At 42.6% G+C, this 20,754-nt stretch overlaps 1 protein-coding gene across 27 annotated transcripts in view; it reads right to left on the reverse strand.

Annotated features, from left to right (window-relative positions):
- GPHN (gephyrin) overlaps nucleotides 1-20,754 on the reverse strand; it is an 877,053-nt gene that overhangs the window by 660,188 nt on the left and 196,111 nt on the right. For all 27 annotated transcript variants that reach the window (XM_073610658.1, XM_073610659.1, XM_073610665.1 and 24 more), the window contains exon 2: nucleotides 19,439-19,517. In XM_073610658.1, coding sequence (XP_073466759.1) covers nucleotides 19,439-19,517 — 79 coding nt within the window. The remainder of the gene's footprint in view (nucleotides 1-19,438; nucleotides 19,518-20,754) is intronic.

The raw sequence follows: 20,754 nt of genomic DNA on the forward strand, positions 1-20,754 counted from the left end.
ATAATTCAATTAAGAATAATTACATACACACGGTACGTAAAAGATAGGGACACTATTTAAAAGGAAGCTTACTAAGAAAGCAATTACAGGTGAATCAGAAAAGTGAAAGGCACCCGGCAGGTACCCTGCACGTATATAGAAGGCACGGGATGGGATTAGTTTAAGCAGCAGCAAAGGTAATTACTTCTGAAATCCTGAAATAAAACAAGTGGTGTAAGCTCGTGGCCAAGGGGGAAGAGAAGGTAGAATAATGAAGAGGGAGTGTAGAGTGGGTAGAGAGTACCATGAGAGTATTCCAACAATAGTGACAGGTGTTCTTCGTGTCCAGCTGACAATCAGGACAGGCCGGCTTAAGTACGCCTCCCACACTTGATCGGCCCAGCTGATCAAGTGTGCGGACGCAAGGAAGGGCTTCTGCGCATGCGCCCGCGGCAACATCCTCAGAGCCTACAAGGTCCAAGATGCACCGCGGCGAATGCCGAGTCGCGTGACCCGCGTAAAGGGCGGCCCGAGAGGCAAATGGAACACCGCTGTCAATCAAAAGAGGGACAGCGAATCCATGTACCTGGGCCAGATGGTGGACGCGGGGCAGAGCGGCACGAAGCATTAGCAGAGAAGCCTATTAGGCAGACACTGAAGTGCTGCCCTGGGCGTCCATACAGTCAACAACAGTGCAAAATGAGAGGTCAAGGCAGGGGGCCACAGCCACACCACACCGTCTAAACTTTCCAAAAGGGACAGTTTACTGTTTTTCAGACTTTAGGGGGGCCGAAGTGTGGCAAGTCGAAAATGCCCCAGTGTAAGCCGAAGTAAACAATGTCTTAGTAGTCAGAGGGAAAAAAATAATTACATGGCACCCTATCGTTGGCATTCGTGGGAGAAATAGTGCCCCTTCGTTGGTGTCAGTGGGAGGAGCGTTGCCCCTTCGTTGGTTTCAGTGGGAGGAATAGGGGCCCATCTTTGGTGCCAGAATAGGTCCCCATCGTTGGTGTCAATGGAAGGAATAGTGCCCCACTGTTGGGGTCAGTGTGAAGAACAGCATTTCATCATTAGTATAAGTGGAAGAAATTATGTCCTATTATTTGCTGTCATTGGAAGGAATAGTGCCCCATCCTTGATGTCAGTGGGAGGAAGGATCCTGGTGTCGGTAGGAAGAATAGGGTGTCATAGCAGTGGAAGGAATAGTGCCTCAAGGGCTGGATAAATGCAGGCAATCTGGCCCACGGGCTGCAGTTCGGAGACCATTGGGATAAGATTCTTCACATAGGCGGGCCAACCAAAAATGTAAATGTATTTTATTTGGATCCTATGTGATAGACCAACACGATAAAATACATTTATATTTTTGGTTGTAACATGACAAAATGTGGAAAATTCCAAGGGATATGAATACTTTTTCAAGGCACTGTATGTCTACTTGTTGATTTAGGGGGGTTATTTTAGGGGCTCACTCTTGGTTTCTTCCCCTTCTTTGCAGCCTTCCTGATTTGTGTGCCCCACATCTATTTCCAAGGTGGCAGGAGTGGGGGGGGGGGGGTTCATTAAAGTGTTAACTAGTTTTCCTGTATATGTACATATACCCCAATCAATGTAGGAGTGTTTACATATACGCAGCTAGATCTGAGAGTTCTTACACAAAAGAAGTAGATCCATCCGCAATACACATTTATTGATAGGGTTACATATTATATACAAATTATACGCTAAACAGTATTCACAACACAATGCACAGTATAGGTCCCCTGGCTTATATGATAGTTACAAATTACCCACAAAAAAACACATTTACAATACAATGTATGTATGAAGTTAGTTTACCTCTCAAGTTCAGGTCTGGTCACGGTGACTGCTGTGTGTCCCACCACACAGAGACCCCAGAGATTGGTGATAAAGCATTATCTTCCTCCCTCCTTTCTGTACTGTGGCTAATGTAATGCTCCCTAATTGGTCACTGTACCTAGCAAATGTATAACAGGTACAGTCTGATTGGATGATTCAAAGAAGGCTGCTGTTTACAACTCATGTGAGATGTGATAAGGGACAACAAAGGGCAAATCCTTTGAAGTGTAAAACTATTTACCTTTAACACCAATATGGAAGCTAGGAATAGTTTGGTGCTGCAGCCAGCACACTTGGTTTAAATACTGTACATTTCCATCCAACCAAAATATATTCACAGTTATATCATTATTTAAGTCTGTTAATGAAGATTTCACATAAACTCATTAACTAACACAGTGATTCTCAACCTTTTTACTGGCGGGGAACCCCTGGCAAAAAGTCTGAGATCTCGGGGAACACCTGAAATAATGTTCAGATCTACAGCTCATGGAACATCGGTGTGATCAGCGAGCTGTGATATAACAACAATTATTTTAAGAAATAGCATATAATAATAGAAAAAAGTATTAAAACTTACCTATTTTATGTGAAACTTGTACTGTTTTTTTTTTTTTTTTCTGCACAGATGCTTAATTCTGGGTTTAACTGGGGATAAGCAGTATCCGGAAGGACACAAGACGAGGCGGGGGGGGGGGGGGGGGGCAGCAGGGCACATTATGGGACACATTACATGGGGCAGCATGGCACATTATGGGGCACACAGCAGAACATGGGGCACATCATGGGGCATACAACAAAACATGGGGCACAAGGGGTATAGCAGAGTACAGGGAACATTACAGGACTCACAGCAGAGCATTGGGCACACCATGAGGCTCACAGCAGAGCATTGGGCACACAGCAGAACATGGGGCACATAAGGGTACATAGCAGAACATGGGGTACAAAGCAAAAAATGGGGATCATGGGGCACACAGCATAACATGGGACACACAGCAGAACATGAGGCACATAAATGGACACACACAACAGGGCACATTACAGGGCTCACAGCAGGGTATGGGGCACATTAAGGGACACACAGCAGGATAAGGGGCACACAGAAGGACACATCAAGGGACACACAGGAGAACATGGGGCACATCAAAGGGCACATAGCAGGACATGGGACACATCATGGGGTATACAGAACATGGGGCACACAGCAGAACATTGGGCACATCAAAGGGCACACAGCAGGACATGGGGCACATCACGGGGCATAAAGCAGAACATGGGGCACAAGGGGCATACAGCAGGGCACAATGCAGAAAATGGGGCTCATCAAAGGACACACAGCAGGGCACGTGCCACATTACAGAGCTCACAGCAGGGCATAGGACACATTAAGGGACACACAGCAGGACACAGGGCACATTATGGGACTCACAGCAGTACATGGGGCACACAGCAGAACATGGGGCATACAGCAGAAAATGGGGCACATCATGGAGCACACAGCAGAACATGGGGCACACAGCAGAAAATGGCAAACATCATGGGCCAAACAGCAGAAAATGGGACACACACACAGCAGGACACAGGGCACATTACGTGGCTCACAGCAGGACACAGGGCAAATTATGGGGCTCACAGCAGGACACAGGGCAGATTATGGGGCTCAGAGCAGGACACAGGGCAGATTATGGGGCTCACAGCAGGAAACAGGGCACTTCATGGGGCACACAGCAGGACACGGGGCACATTACGGGGCTCATAGCAGGACATGGGGCACATTACGGGGCTCATAGCAGGACATGGGGCACATTACGGGGCACATCACAGGCTCACAGCAGGGCATGGGGCACACAGCAGGGCATATCACAGGCTCACAGCAGGGCACTAAGCACACGGCAGGGCACATCACAGGCACATGGCAGGGCATGGGGCACATGGCAGAGCATATCACAGGCACACGGCAGGGCATGGGACACATCACAGGCACATGGCAGGGTATGGGTCACATCACAGGGCATGTGGCACATCGCAGGGCATGGGTCTAATCACAGGGCATATCACAGGGCACATGGCAGGGCATGGGGCACATCGCAGGGAATGGGGCAAATCGCAGGGCATAGGCACACCACAGGGCATGGGGTTAATCACAGGGCATATCACAGGGCACATGGCAGGGCATAGGGCACAGGGCAGGGTATGGGGCACATCACAGGGCACAGCAGGGCATGGGGCACATCGCAGAGCATGGGGCACATCACAAGCTCACAATCACAACAGGGCATGGGGAACATCGCAGGGCATGGGGCATATCACAGGGCAGAGCATGGGGCACATCACAAACTCACACTAACAGCAGGGCATGGGGCACACTGGTACACTGTTGTAGACATTTCAAATGCAGAGTAGCGCGGGACGCGGCTGGAATAAGTCTTCTCTCTCATATCGCGCTGCTCCCCGCCAGCCCCTCCTCGATTCTCGTTCATCCCAGGTGATGTCACAAGCTGTCGGGGTGGATGGGAGGAAAGGAGGGGCCAGCGGGGAACAGCGCGATATGAAAGAGAACTTGTTACAGATACTTCCTGCGATACTCTGCATGTGTTAATAGGGACTCGATCTACCCGTCATCTCTGTGTGATTGACGGGTAGATCGCTGTGAAACCCCTGGGGACTTGTTGCGGAAGCCTAGGGTTCCGCAGAACCCCGGTTGAAAAACACTGATCTAACACATGGGAGAAAAACAAGGTGCGCAAAAAACTAAGTGCAGCAGAAGATAGCCATCTAGCTCTGATGAAGAAGCGGATGCTTTGAAACATTAACATCCATATGCCACCACCCATTGGGGACCCGTTGAGTGACCACAGTATTATACTGTTATATGCCTATTGATTTTTATATTAATGTGAGTAATCATTTGGCTGATTTCAATTAAATATACCATTCGTTGCATCTTCTGCTGCACGTAGTTTTTGGCGCACCCTGTTTTTCTCCCATTGTTCTTCTAGAGACTGCTTCACTCTCAAGCGAGCTGCCAATAATGCTGCATAGATATACTTCCTGGACTTTATAGACTTTTAGTTGTGTTATCAGTGTGTTTTGGTACCCTCTCGTTTTTGCCGCGATTTGCGGGTTTTTTTTTTTTTACAGTCTTAAAAAAATGGAAAAAAAAAACGGCAAAAACGCATCAAAAACGCACCAAAAACGCTGCAAAAACGGTGCACTTGCGTTTTTGATGCTTGTCCATTGAATTCTATTACATGCAAAACGCTGCATTTTGCATGAAAAAAAGTCCCTGACCCTTTCCAAAAATGCAGAGAAACAAAAAGGCATTGATGTGAACATGTTCCATAGGAACCCATGTTAAAAAATTCCCGTGCATTTCTGCAAAATGCAAAATGCATCAAAAAAACGCGCTAGTGTGAATGGAGCCTTAGTGTATATTTCTAATCTCAAGTCAATATATTGTTGCATTATATCTCACTATTGATGTACATACAAACTTGTTTGTGCATGGGATATTCTAGGATGATTGATCTATGGGAGAATTTCATGTCACATCTGCTCCCAGCAGGGCATCTATCATTTTAATTGTTGCCGTTGGCTCTGTGTAAAGAACACTGACAGACAAAACCAGAAATATCTAGAGCCAACCTGGCGCTCAGGAAAGGCACAGTTGCGTTGCAGAAGTAACATCACACTAGGATGGTCCTGGTGGTAGAAGGGTATGGCTTTGCGTTTTGGAGTGTCCTGCTCCTTTCTCAGGCCAAATATAGTGAAGTGCTCCCCAAATATTAATTCCCAGCAAATATCACAACCAATGTGTAATGGTTTTATTTATATATATATATATATATATATATATATATATATATATATATATATATATATATATACACACACACACACACACACACACACACACACACTGTGATATTGGGGTGTTTAGCTCAGTGGTAGATGCATCTTCACGTAGTGAGTCCACAGCAGTTATCAGGTTTGAGGGCAAGGCAGCCCGTTTTTATTAACAGGAACAAAATAAGTTTATACACAGGATTTCCCACACAGGGGTTCTTCTCCAGTAAATTCATACAACCGAAAATACCAAGCCTCCTGGCTCCTAGGCTTACTTTGCCTTGCAGTTCCCTGCTGAACTGGCCTACTCCTGGCCTCAACAGGATTCTCCAGACCCCTGGGTTTGCCTACTGTCCCCCAGACTTCAAGACTGCCTTCAGTCCCCCTTAGACTTGCTAGTCGGCTCGGTTCTCCCAGCCTCCCAGACCCTTCTCTGGTCTCACAGGCCCTTGTAGCCATCCCAACCTTCCCAGTCCTTCAGACACGAAGTCCCCCCTTACCAGGAATGTAGTCTCACACAGGGCAGACAGCTTTTCAGACACAGGTCAGTCTTGATACAGCAAGCTGTACACACTCCACCTCTACTCTCTGCTCTCACTAGCCCCTCGTTATATGGGCTGTGTGCACCTGGGCACAAAACCAGCTGGCTATCCATAAGACCTGGACACAGGGTTGGAGATTCCGTCCCACCCAAGACTCTGAGGAATCTCCAAACTACAGAGCCCCATCTAAAGATAGTAAAATCCGGAGAAAGCTGCCAGAGTAGATTTCTCCTCTCAAAATAATTGCTCTGTAGCCTTGCAGTCACCTGACGTGCAAACTCTGTGTCCATTTTTCATCCCTTTTCACAGTGACAGGGACTCTATTACAACACATACACAGTGGGGACGGAAAGTATTCAGACCCTCTTAAATTTTTCACTCTTTGTTATATTGCAGCCAATTGCTAAAATCTTATATTTTTATTTCTTTTTTTCTCATTAATATACATATATATAATATTTTTTTTCCTCATTAATGTACACACAGCACCCCATATTGACAGAAAAACACAGAATTGTTGACATTTTTGCAGATTTATTAAAAAAGAAAAACTGAAATATCACATGGTATTCAGACCCTTTGCTGGGACACTCATATATTTAACTCAGGTGCTGTCCATTTCTTCTGATCATCCTTTGAGATGGTTCTACACCTTCATTTGAGTCCAGCTGTGTGTCATTATACTGATTGAACTTGATTAGGAAAGCCACACACCTGTCTATATAAGACCTTACAGCTCACAGTGCATGTCAGAGCAAATGAGAATCATGAGGTCAAAGTAACTGCCTGAAGAGCTCAGACACAGAATTGTGGCAAGGCACAGATCTAGCCAAGGTTACAAAAAAATTTCTGCTGCACTTAAGGTTCCTAAGAGCACAGTGGCCTCGATAATCCTTAAATGGAAGACGTTTGGGACGACCAGAGCCCTTCCCAGAGCTAGCCGTCCGGCCAAACTGAGCTATCGGGGAGAAGAGCCTTGGTGAGAGAGGTAAAAAAAAAAACAAAGATCACTGTGGCTGAGCTCCAGAGATGCAGTCGGGTGATGGGAGAAAGTTGTAGAAAGTCAACCATCACTGCAGCCCTCCACCAGTCAAGGCCTTTTGGCAGAGTGGCCCGACGGAAGCCTCTCCTCAGTGCAAGACACATGAAAGCCCGCATGTAGTTTGCTAAAAAAACACCCGAAGGACTCCAGGATGGTGAGAAATAAGATTCTCTGGTCTGATGAGACCAAGATAGAACTTTTTGGCCTTAATTCTAAGTGGTATGTGTGGAGAAAACCAGGCACTGCTCATCACCTGTCCAATACAGTCCTAACAGTGAAGCATGGTGGTGGCAGCACCATGCACCAACCGCTAAGTTTAACGGTTTGGCTATTTAGACCCACATTCTGAAAGACCGTGGGCTGTCAGGTTCAGTAGTTTCTACTTTGGTTAATGCTAGGAAGCCAGCCTCCAGAGTCATATATTATAGTGTCTGGAAGGCATATGTCTCCTGGTGTGACTCCAGGGGTTGGCACCCCAGGAAATATGTCATAGGTAAGATCCTTGAATTTCTACAGATGGGATTAGAAATTAAGCTGGCCTTGAGTACTATCAAAGGCCAGGTGTCGGCCTTATTGGTATTTTTTCAACGACCACTTGCTTCACACTCTCTGGTTCGTAGCTTTATTCAGGGGGTAACGCGGATTAATCCTCCAGTTAGGTCACCCCTGAACCCTTGGGACTTGAATTTAGTCCTGTCAGTGTTACAGAAACAGCCTTTTGAGCAGATAAGAGATATTCCCTTGGTCATTTTGACAAGAAAATTTGTTTTTCTGGTTGCCATATCTTCTGCAAGAAGAGTATCAGAGTCGGCTGCTCTTTCTTGTAAAGAGCCATATTTGATTATTCATAAGGATAAGGTTGTATTATGTTCTCATCTTAATTTCCTACCGAAGGTAGTGTCAGGTTTTCATTTAAACCAGGATATTGTTCTGCCTTCATTTTTTCCAGAACCTCCTTCTGCGAAAGAGAGGTCACTACATTCTCTTGATGTGGTGGGAGCAGTCAAGGTCTACTTGAAGGCGACTGCTCAGATTCGTAAAACAGATATTTTGTTTGTGTTGCCAGAAGGTCCTAATAGAGGACAGGCAGCATCGAAATCTACTATATCTTAATGGATTTGTCAAGTGATTGTTCAAGCTTATGGTTTAAAGAGGAAAACACCACCTTTTTCATATTAAAGCGCACTCCACCAGGGCTGTTAGTACTTCCTGGGCAGTGCATCACCAAGCCTCCTTGGATCAAATCTGCAAGGCCACAACTTGGTCTTCAGTCCATACATTTACCAGATTCTATCAAGTAGATGTAAAAGGTCATGAGGATATCACCTTTGGGCGCAGTGTACTGCAGGTGGCAGTATAAGTCCTCTAGACTATTAGTGCCCTATTTTTGTTGTGTCTCCCTCCCTTCAGTTGGCAATGCTATGGGACATCCTACATAGTAACTACTATGGCTCTGTGTCCCGTGATGTACAAGAAAATAGGATTTTTAAAACAGCTTACCTGTAAAAATCCTTTTCTTTGAAGTACATCACGGGACACAGAGGTCCCTCCCTTCTTTTTGGTATACACGTGTATTGCTTTGCTACAAAACTGAGGTACTCCCAGTAGTGGGAGGGGTTATATAGGGAGTGGACTTTTTGTCTTAGGGTGTGTCAGTGTCCATCACCTGAAGGTGGCCTATAACCCACATAGTAACTACTATGGCTCTGTGTCCCGTGATGTACTTCAAAGAAAAGGATTTTACAGGTACGCCATTTTAAAAATCCTATTTTTCCGAGCCTATAGAGGCATACGAAATATCGCTGTTATAGAGGCGAACCTCAGAGTGATTACCAGATGGTACTTTGTTTCAACTATATTAGCAAAAATGTTCCCCTCCTAGTCACCTCTCTGCTCCAGAGATTGTGCATCATTAGGATCAATGATCCACATCTGGTGGGAATGCCCGAAACTGAGGGGATTTTGGAACAGAATCTTCTATATGATCCGCAAGGTAACAGGATACCAGATCCCCTCTATATTCCTGCTCAATGAGCATTTACCCAACATCAATAGAGCTACCAGGGATAAATCTTCTTTATCTTTTTGGGTGCTAAATTGACCATAGCAAGAGCATGGAAACAGCCAAAGGTCTGTTTTTCGGCCAAAAGGAAAATTTCCTGGATAATGGCCCAGTAGAAAATGGTGAGCTCCCTGACTGACACGGTAGCTAGGTTCAATTCTATATGGGACCCCTGGGTGACCTATATAGGTATTCCTGGATGAAAAGGTATGCGTCAGAAGATGTGGAGAGCTCATGGAAGATTAGCTGAATTGCTTCCCGTTTTCCTTTTTCTTCTTCTCTTCTCCCTTCTTTCCCTTATAAAAATCTCCTTTGTACTCTCTTGTACTGCACTTCAGTAATCTTACATGCAAGATCAAAGAGCAATCTTACAGCAGCATTTCTAATGTAGCCCTATTACCATACAGGTTTTGTTCATTAATTTTCCCTTTCAGTTCTTCTTTATTATCGAGCAAGGAGATACTCTTTGCTTATTACAGCTAATCTAGGTTGATTACCTAACATGCGATAGTTAAGATGAGAAATGTTGACTGAAATGATCTGTATGTCCTGATCCTCTTTATTGTCATAAGTGACATGCAGGTAACATCTATAGTTTAACCTTGTTAGTATCACCTCTGTCGCAATTTTGCAAATTTTTATGTATGGAAAATTTTGCCTGCTCTGTTTGATATAATGCTCAATAAAAACTTATTGAAATAAATGTGAATAGGAGTTGGAGAGGTTTTATAATTATCAATCAGCTGCTGCAAGTGCAAGGTTCTAAAGAGGAAAGTGGCAGGGTCTGCATCCCATTAGACATGATTTCCCTTTATGGGTATTTCACCAAAAATCTCAATCTGTATCTTATTGCAGACTTCTGGGAAAATGACTGAGCCAATCAAACAAGCAGGAAATTACATATCTGGGGGGGCATTCTGTATCCACATTGCATTTTGCAGAAAATGACAGAGCTGCAGATTGAAAAGGAAAGATACATTTTCAGAACATGACAATATGACTTGTGTAGCAATCGTAAATGGTACATATATTTTTTTTTATTAACTATTTAATCCCACGAAAGTAGAGTTACCCTTTAAGTTCAAAAATCGTATTTTCTTTATCACCTATTGAGGAATACATAAATGTAGAATAGCCTATGACTATGACCAAAAGCAATTTAACTGAGAAGTGGGCAAACCACTAGTTAAAAAAAAAAAAAATTAAAAACTGTTAAATAACACCTTACTGAAATAAAATGCCTAAGTGGAGGCTTGATGTTAGAAAACTTTCTAAGAAAATGACAGCTCTAAGGACATACAGGAACAAGTTTGTGTTTCAAATACATGATTGAGAACTTCAGTATAAGTGAATTTAAAGGAGTCATGAGTATCATCTACTATAAGCAACAAACAGGTGGAACTAAAAGTAAACAAACAGAAAATGGCTTAGACCCAGAGATAATTGATGAAATTGAAACCCTTAAGGATAAGTTTACCTTAAAAAAGAAAATAAATGCACATCTTTTTGCAGGTACAAAATTGTGCTTTTTTTTCTCTTTAATTTGAAGTCTATAAAGCATTACGCCCATGATCAGCAAATCCCAGGTGCAATGCAGGTCTCTTACAGACTGTCTGAGTAAGCCGTCTTCTCATACCTCGTACATGCAGGCAGTTACACACTAACAGTAAACATTAATGAACTACCTAGAGTGCTCAATAGTGCCCTGGTAGTTCACTGAGAACTATAAGCCGACAGCCACAAAGGCTGTCGGTACTTGTAGTTTCCTATTCACATTACTGAATGAATGACGCGCCCCGGTAGCCGACGAGAAAAAAAGAAAGAAAATGAAAGAACCGCGTTCCAGAAGATGAGTTGGTATCAATGATACCACATTTTATTATACCTCCAGGGGAAGACAGTGTCTTGGTGTAAAGTAAAAGGCAGTCACAGCCCTTCCAAGTACAGGAAAATTAGTTGAGATTGTACCTTAACAGAAGGAAGGAGGAGGAAACCTCTTCAAAATAAAGGAGATAACTTTGCCAATTAATAAGGAATTATCAAGGATAATTTTCCAAAATACCCCCAATTTTTTTCCAGAACTGCTAGGGTGCATGACACCCATTATTCAGTACAATGCTTTGTGAACTGAAGAACTAGGCATCTTAATGGTAAAGGCAAATGGGAAAAAATATGTATTCCTGCAGATATAGGTATACAGTAAATTCATCAGGGAGCGACAGAGTTTGAAGGAGGTCAAGTAATCGCAGGTGTACATAACACTAGAATGGGAGAAAAACACTACAGTGAAGTGCATTATAGGACCAAATGGGATATCACTTCTGATGAAAGACATCCAATAAAATGCAGGCGTTTGCCAAGTGAACAACTTGGACTGTAAGAATAGGCTATACATTTTATTGTTAAAGATAGTCTACCAATAAAGGCAGAAAAAGGGAGCTACAGGAGAAGTCCTAAGCTCTCCAACTGCTAGAAAAAAAAAAATGTATCTTGCGGAAGCAAAAGCAGACTACTTCCCACATGGAAGTGGGGGTATATTGTTATACAGGAGACTAAGCAGCAAAGATGGAGACTGTGGTCCCAAGACATGTCACCTGAAAGAGGTTTTGTCAGTTAATGGCAGGCTGCCAAACAAGCTACTGACTAGGCCAGTGCTTTGAATTCATAGTAACATAGAAGTGAAGGTTGAATAAAGACAATAGTCCATCCAGTTCAAGTGTAGGTGCACGTGTGTCAGTGTCTATAATTATTTCCCATATCCCTGTATGTTGTGATATTTAACCACTTGCCGACCGCTGCACACCGATAGACATCGGCACAATGGCAGCGGTGGGCAAATGGGCGTGCCTGTAAGTCCCTTTTAATTGGCGGGGCTAGCAGGCCCCCGCCGCGTACAGCATGACCGTGCCCGTGGGACCGGCGGACTCGATGTCTGCCGGTCTCCCGCCGATCGGGTCTACGTAAACAAGGCATTTCCCCGTTATGCCTTGTGACACGACAGAGATCACTGCTCCCTGTCACCGGGAGCAGTGATCGCTGTCATGTGAGTTGAAGCCCACCCCCCTACAGTTAGAATCACTTCCTAGGACACACTTAACCCCTTCATCTCCCCCTAGTGTTAAACACCTTCCCTGCCAGTGTCATTTACACAGTGCACTGCCAGTGCATTTTTATAGTACTGATCGCTGTATAAATGACAATGGTCCCAAAATAGTGTCAAAAGTGTCCGATGTGTCCGCCATGTCGCAGTCACAATAAAAATCGCAGATTGCCGCCAATACTAATGAAAAAAAATTAATAATAAAAATGCCATAAAACTATTCTCTATTTTGTAGACGCTATAACTTTTGCATAAACCAATCAATATACGCTTATTACGATTTTTTTTAACAAAAATATGTAGAAGAATACATATCGGCCTAAACGGAGGAAAAAAATAGTTTTTTTATATATATTTTCGGGGGATATTTATTCTAGCAAAAAAGAAAAAAAAAATATTGCGTTTTTTTTCAAAATTGTCGCTCTTTTTTTGTGTATAGCGCAAAAAAAGAAAAAAAGCTCTATTTGTGAGGAAAAAAGGACGTCAATTTTGTCTGGGTGCAACGTCGCACAACCGCACAATTGTCAGTTAAAACGACGCAGTCCTGAATCGCAAAAAGTGCTCTGGCCAGGAAGGAGGTAAAATCTTCCAGGGCTGAAGCGGTTAAGATGTACATCCAAGAGTCTCTTAAAAATATCCATACTCCCTGCTGCCACCACCAATTGTGGAAGAGAGTTTCACATCCTTACAGCCCTGACAGTGAAGAACCCCCTGCACAGTTTAAGGTTAAACCGCTTCTCCTCCAATCTTATTGTGTGGCCCCGTGTCCTCTTACAATCCTTGAGACTGAATAGTTTGTTTGCTATGCTGGAAGCGCCATTGAGGTATTTGTAAAAAGCCATCTTATCTCCTCTCCAGCGTCATTTCTCCAGCGAGAATAAATCCAGTGCTTGCAGTCGTTCCCCGAGGTCCTCCAGCCCCCTTTTTCATTCTGTTCCCCTTCTTTGGACTCTCTCCAGTTCCAGCACATCCCTTCTGAGGACTGGTGACCAGAACTGGACAGAGTACTCCAGATGTGGTCTAACCAGAATTTTATAAAGTGGTAGGATTATCGTTTTATCTCTGGAGTACATCCCCTTTTTTATGCATGCTAATATTCTGCCAGCTTTGGTAGCTGCAGCTTGACATTGCATGCTATTACTCAATCTACTAGGACCCCCAGATCTTTCTCCATCCTTGATTCCCCCAGAGGTTCTCTCCCTAATGAGTAGTTTTCATGTATGTTTTTTGCCCCCAAATGCATTACCTTACATTTCTCTATATTAAACCTAATTTGCCATGTAGTAGCCCATTCCATTATTTTGTTCAGGTCTTTCTGAAAAATTTCTATATCCTGATGTGAAGTTATTGCTCTGCATAATTTTGTGTCGTCCGCAAAATCTGAAATTGAGCTATTCATCCCATCCTCTATATAATTTATGAATAGATTGAATAGAACTGGTCCCGAACCAGAACCTTGGGGTACCCCACTTACCACAACAGACCAGTCTTAGTACATGTTATTTATCACCACCCTTTGGACATGCCCATTACGTTTTTTTTTATCCTAGAACAAACCTTAGCGTACATGCCTGCAGACCTCAGCTTGTAAATTAATCGTTTACGGGGGACTGTATTGAATGCTTTTGCAAAATCCAGGTACACTAAATCCACAGGCCTTCCCGTGTCTAGATGGCAGCTCTCTTCCTCGTAGAATATTAACAGGTTGGTTTGGCGAGAACGACCCTTCGTAAACCCATGCTGATAACTACGGATATTTTTTCCTTCAGTAAATTTTTGGATATCGCCCCTTATCTTCCCCTCCAATAATTTACCCACTATTGATGTTGGGCTGACTGGCCTATAGTTTCCAGGGATTTGCCTCTGTCCTTTTTTGAATATTGGTACCACATAGGCCTTTCTCCAATCAGCTGGTACCAATCCTGTCAGTATGCTGTCCGCAAACATTAGGAACAATGGTCTGGCTATAATCTCACTGAGTTGTCTGAGGACCCTTGGGTATAAGCCATCTGGTCCTGGTGATTTATTTTTATTAAGTTTGTTAAGCCTTTCCTTCACTCTGGCCTCTGTTTGCCACGAGGTTATGTCCTGTGATGTGAAATTAACAGTACTGTCGCCAGAAAATATACCATTGTAGGTCCAGTTCACTTCTGGTTTGATCTCTTTGTTACCAGTCAAGCCCTGATGAAGAGGGCACTTAGACCCCCCCAAATGCATTGGATTCTTTCTGAATTGTACCCCTGACCTGTAATGGAATAAAGTTGTATCTGGACCTCTTAGCAATAGTGTGGTGCTTCAATTCAAACTCATTTTACTTCACAGTACAAGCCAAGGAGACTGTGGAGATCCTCTAGGGGCATAGAAGCCGCCTGCCCAGGAACCAGATCATTAACAGGGGTAGGCAACCTTAAAGAGGTGGAAATCTACCTGAACAACATTGGAGAAGTCAAAGAGGCACAGTGTCGCCTCCTCAGACCTGATTTAAACCTCTAATTGCCATACTACTGTGTCGCAATCACATGCATTGCCTCCTCACCGCCTGCTGCACCTGTGAATGAGCCCTTTGTTGCATTCAGCAGTGGCACCCTTAGGGCTCGTTTACACATAAAGTTGGGGGTTTTAAAACCCTGCAGTTTATTTGCGGATTTACCACCCCCAGTCCCCACCCCCTTTAGCTGCTCAGGCAGCAGCCAAAAGGTGTATACATGCCGCAGCAGGTATTAAACCCCTGGTTGCTTTTGGCAGGTGCTACCGCCTGCCAAACACGACCCATTCAACTAAAAGGGGCCACTCTGCAAGCACCCTGAAAACTGAATGCTTCTGTGGGTCCAAAAGGTTAAAGTAGGCAGTGAGAAAGCAACACAACGCTGCTTGCTTTAATCCTTTGTTTTCTGTACTGCACAAGGTTGCAGGGCATTTGCAGAGTATTGCTTCACACTGACCTGAAGATCTCTTCTTTCCTGCTGCTGGCATCACTCTGGAGACCACTAGCAGAGATAAGAGATGGAATGCAGTTGGTATTACTCCGCATGGGACAGAAGCCAGTGCTACAGAGAGGACATTGGCTTATGTGGCTCTTGCTCCCTACTACAGCTCCAACTTTACAAGTAGTCCCTCTGCATTGCACTCTGTTTAATGCTCTGGGATGGTGGGTCAGCAAGCCCAGACCGTGATCTACCAGTCACCTGGCTGCGATCTATTGGTTGCTAACCCCCGATTTACAACACTTATAAAATAGAATAAAATATATAATTCAATTATTTATTTTTATCAATATACAAAAAGTGAGCGAAGAGAAGAGAAATGGAAATCATTTGGCTTCAAACCAGCATCAATTCTTCTAGGTACGCTTGCGCACAATTTGTGAACAAACTTGGCAGGTAGGTTGTTCCAAACATCTTGGAGAACTAATCACAGATCTTCTGTGAATGTAGGCTGCCTCAAATTCTTCTGTCTCTTCTGTAATCCCAGACAGACTTTATGATGTTGAGATCAGGGCTCTCTGCGGGCAAACGATCACTTCCAGGACTCCTTGTTCTTCTTTGAGCTGAAGTTCTTGGTGACATTGGGGGCCATTGTCCTGCTGCAGAATACATTTGGAGCCAATCACATACCTCCCTGATGTTATGGCATGATGTATAAATATCTGTTTGTATTTCCCGTATATATGCCATTTTGCTGCACCCCAGTTCCTATGTTTTTGTGCGTTGGAAATAGAAATAAGGCTAAGTGACTCAACTATGCATAAAAAGTGGGGTGCAAAAAAAATGGCAGCAAGTGCTCTGGACTGATAAGTAAAAAATTGAAACATTTGGCTGTAGCAGGAGGCACTTTTGTCAGCATTCAGCAAACCTAATGGGCTCCTAGTGCTACCAATCCCTCTTCTATAATCTCATTTTTTATTTACAGGGGATTACAGTAGGCTAATACCAAGTCATACTCTAGTATTTGCACAAGTTGCATTTTAAAATGAATTCAGTAATTTTGTTTAACAGATTTTCTACCGCAATATATTTATGAACTGCAAAGTGGTGGACTGTCATTTTCCTAGTGCCATTTATATACAATAGAGAATATACACAGAGATGACTGTTGTGCCCATTAATGGTTGTGAACTGCCAGGCACAGTGTGCCGAGCAGATTCAAGTGGCTATATATGATGTGATTGTTGTGATGACTTTCCCCTACGCAATCCCCCTTTCAGCGATCCCTGAAACTCCATCTCTTTAGAGAAGCTTATCCTGCCTCTTCCTAACACCTAAGCTATTTTTTTTCTCCATCAGCTCTTAACCTAATTTTTTTTTTACCTTTTGTATCATTTGATACTCCTTTTTTGAATGAAAGCTCTAATGAGCAGGGCCCTCCAAGTTCTGTTGAATTGAATAGTATTGTATCTATACTATCTGCCTTCATTTTATAAAGCACTGCTTAAACTGCTGGAGCTGTATAATAATAATGACCAATCACAGTTATCCCTTCCCTTCCTAAAACAATGGAGGAATAACAGGAAGTAGTAAATCCCAATAAACTTTTATAAGGCACCTGAAGCTGCAGTAATAGTCAGGGATTTTCACGGACTGTGAGACCTTTTTTTTTTTTTTTTTCAATGATTACTTTCACCCACTTCTGCCTCTCTTGCACATCTGATCTCCAATCTGTCTATTGTGATCTGTATATTAACCCTTATGCACATCTGCACATTAACCCCTTCATCTTCATCCTCCCCAGTGTATGTGAAATGTACATTAACCCCTCACCTTCCTCCTCCTCCCTGTATATGACCCATACATTAACGTGTCTAGTGCACCATTACCAATTTCCATGTTTTAACTACCGTACTTCAATACCAGAATATTTGTTTATCTGCAAAAAATTAGATCCCTTTGTGGTGTCTTCTTTCCAAAAAGGGGTTATTTGGGGTTTTTTGTACTGTCCTTTATTTGATAAATTTTATTACAGAAATAGGGGGAACTTTATTATTTCAACATTTTTGATCTTTTTTTTTTTTTTTTTAAATCATATATAAAAGAAACAGTCATTATTAAATACCACTAAAAGAAAGTTCAAGCTGTCAAAAAAAATACAAAAAAAGATTTAAGATGAATCTGCATACAGTGTTGTAAGACTGAGTAATTGTCAGTCATACTACTGACACTAAACAATATCTTTATTCTCCAAAAACAATCTACACACAAACACTACTTAATGGCTCTGTAATCTATTTTTCATAACATCACTTACTGTGTCTTTCTGCCTCTGTGTAACTTCTTCCTTAAGTTCCTGAACTTTTTTTCCCTCTCAATTTTGTTTGTTTGGAATGCACAGTACACATTATTTGTGCTCATACGTACTGCTCTATGCACACTACAAATCCCATAGACAGTAGTCTATCTTACAAGCAAGCAAGAGAGAGTATTCACATTCCTACTTACAGTGAAGACCACGGAGAACAAACAGAGCCTCCTTCTAACAAATCAAATCACAGCAGCATAAAAAAATAAATTAATTAAAAAAAAAGAAATTTGCAAATTTGGAGGACAACATACTTGAATAGAGCCTATGCTTATGGGTAATGCTGGTGCTCCCCATTCACTGTAGCAAAAGCCCATCACAGGTTCCTGCAACATTCAGTAACGATGCAAGCTACGCAAGGGGCGGACACAAGGTCGGTCAGCTGAACCATGGAAAAGAAAAACGAGCAAGCAGAGCATCAAATGCGGTTACTGGTTACTGGAAGAGGCTGCTTAGAGATCAAATTTTTTTTAGGTGTAGGCTGTATTGAATCCCTACATTCCTTTAACTGGTGTATTTGAAATCTGCCTTTGCCCCCAAGACTTTACATTCCTTCAAACCCTTCACTCTGTTGGATTGGTAGGGTATTTTACCACATGCAACAGATGGAGTGTTAACCCACTGTATAAGAGAAAAACATCATGGAGTAAACATGAGAGAATGTTATGCAGAGACAATTCACTAGCGGGCTTTCCTAGAAATCTAAGAAATCAATGGGTGAGACAGCCTTTCATATCCTACACATAAATGAAAAAAAAAAAATTGGAAAATAATATACGTAACCCCTTCCCACCCGGCCACTGCATATGTACGGCCGGGTGGGCGTTCTCTCCTTCTGAGTGGACGTTCAGGAACGTCCCTCAGAAGGAGTTCGGATCGCGCGAGGGCCCGCGCAGCAGCGCGATTCCGATGCGCTCGTGTCACCCGGACACGGCACATCTCAGATCGGCAGGAGGGCTCTGTGATTGGCCCTCCTGATCACATGACGGCCAATCACAGCCATCATGTGATGTAAACAGAGAGCCGGTTGCTAGGCAATGGGCTCTCCTCTCCTTACACATTAGTTGTCGGTGAGGAGAAGAAAGCGGATCGCTGCAGCCGGTTGGTGATCAGTGTGTATGAGCTGTTTTTTACAGATTTTTACACACTGATCACCAGCATAGTAAAACACAATGTCCCAAAACACATGTCCCCAAATAGTAAAAACACCTGTCCTCCACATATATCCCAATAAAATCACATGTCCCAATGATTATCTGCACACATATGTCCGTGATCACCTGCGCACATCTGTACATGATCATTTGCGTACATCACACAAACCAATTATTATACACTTAACGGGATTTTTTTTTTTACCAAAGAATACATTTGGCTTAAATTTATGGCAAAATTCGATTTTGTTGGATTTCTTTTAAAACAGAAATAAGAATATTGTTTTTTTCCAAATTTCCGCACTTTTTTCGCTTATATTGCAAAAAATAAAAAACGGAATCGTGAATAAATACCACCAAAAGAAATCTCTATTTGTGCGAACAAAATTATAAAAATTTCATTTGGATACAGCGTAGCATGACCGCACAATTGTCATTGAAAATACCAGAGCGCTGAAAGCAGACAATTGGCCTGGGAAGGAAGGGGGCGAAAGTGCCCTGTATTGATGTGGTTAAAGAATAAGGTTACATTAACAGCAGCATTTAAATGGTACTTACAATGAAGGGTCCTGGACTAAATCCTTGAGATTTATGCCACTCCGATCTTCTGCTAGATTCCGAAAACAACTGTCACTTACTGCAGAAAAAAACAAACACACAGGAAAAATGGTCAGTTATCTGATTATTTTAATTAGACCACTCAGATAAAGATGTGCTGTAAAATACATTTTTCATTTACAAAGGATAAATCCTATCTTTTGTTTTTAAATTAAAATAGTAAGATCTTTAAATGGTCAACATATTAATATTTTAAAAGATTTTTGCATATGCATAACTTGTAATTATTGGACACAGTACTCCTCATATTTTCTTAATACATGTAAGCTCAGCTTTCTACTTGAAAGTGCTATACAATTGCTGTGCTGTTTTTCACAACAAAAGCCCATAGGTAGGAACTTTCTATGCTATCTTCATAGCAGTAATTGGAAAAAAAGAGTACTTCCAGTGTGACCCTAGATACCTACCTCTAGAGCTTAATCTAAACATCTCTATATTTAATACATTGTCAGGTTTATGGAAAAGCAAATATGTAAAATTGTGAATCACTAAAATTTACTCTAAGTCCCTGGTGCCCAACCTGCGGCTCGGAGTCCACATAAGGCCCTTTGGCACATTTTGTGCAGCCTCTGCAGATACCAATCTGTTTTCCCAATTGCCCTGTTATAGCGGGTTTATGTAATATGTCTCCAGTCTGACAATCTCCTGAAGCATGTCCCTAGTCTTCAACACTTCCAATAGCATGTCCACAATCTCTGACCATCACTTGCATCATACCCGCAGTCTGACCATCTCTGGTTTCATGTCCGCAGTCTCTGACCATCTTTAATATCCTGTTTGCAATTTCTCACACTCTTGCATTATGTCCAGAGTCTATAAAATCTCTTTGATCATGTCTGCAGTTTCTGAGCGTCTCCTGGATTATGTCCAAAAGTCTTGAACCATCTCCTGTATTATGTCCAAAGTATCGGACCATTACCTGTATTATAGCCACAGTCTGACCATCTCTTGTATCCATAGTCTTTGACTATATCCTGTTGTGTGTCTGCTGTCTCTGATATTTATGTGTGGCCATTTGGGGATGTCAGGGCTACACTTGAGGCCCATCATATGAAGTTGATCACCACTGCTCTAATTTAACCACCTCCCGCCCAGCCACTATAATATATATATATATATATATATATATATATATATATATACACACACATATATATATATATATATATATATATATATATACATATACATTAGGGATGTCCCGATACCGATACTAGTATCGGTATCGGCACCGATACCGAGCATTTGCCCAAGTA

The sequence above is a fragment of the Aquarana catesbeiana genome, linkage group LG13 (assembly GCF_042186555.1).
Source record: "Aquarana catesbeiana isolate 2022-GZ linkage group LG13, ASM4218655v1, whole genome shotgun sequence".
In the NCBI taxonomy this organism is placed as follows: Eukaryota; Metazoa; Chordata; class Amphibia; order Anura; family Ranidae; genus Aquarana; species Aquarana catesbeiana.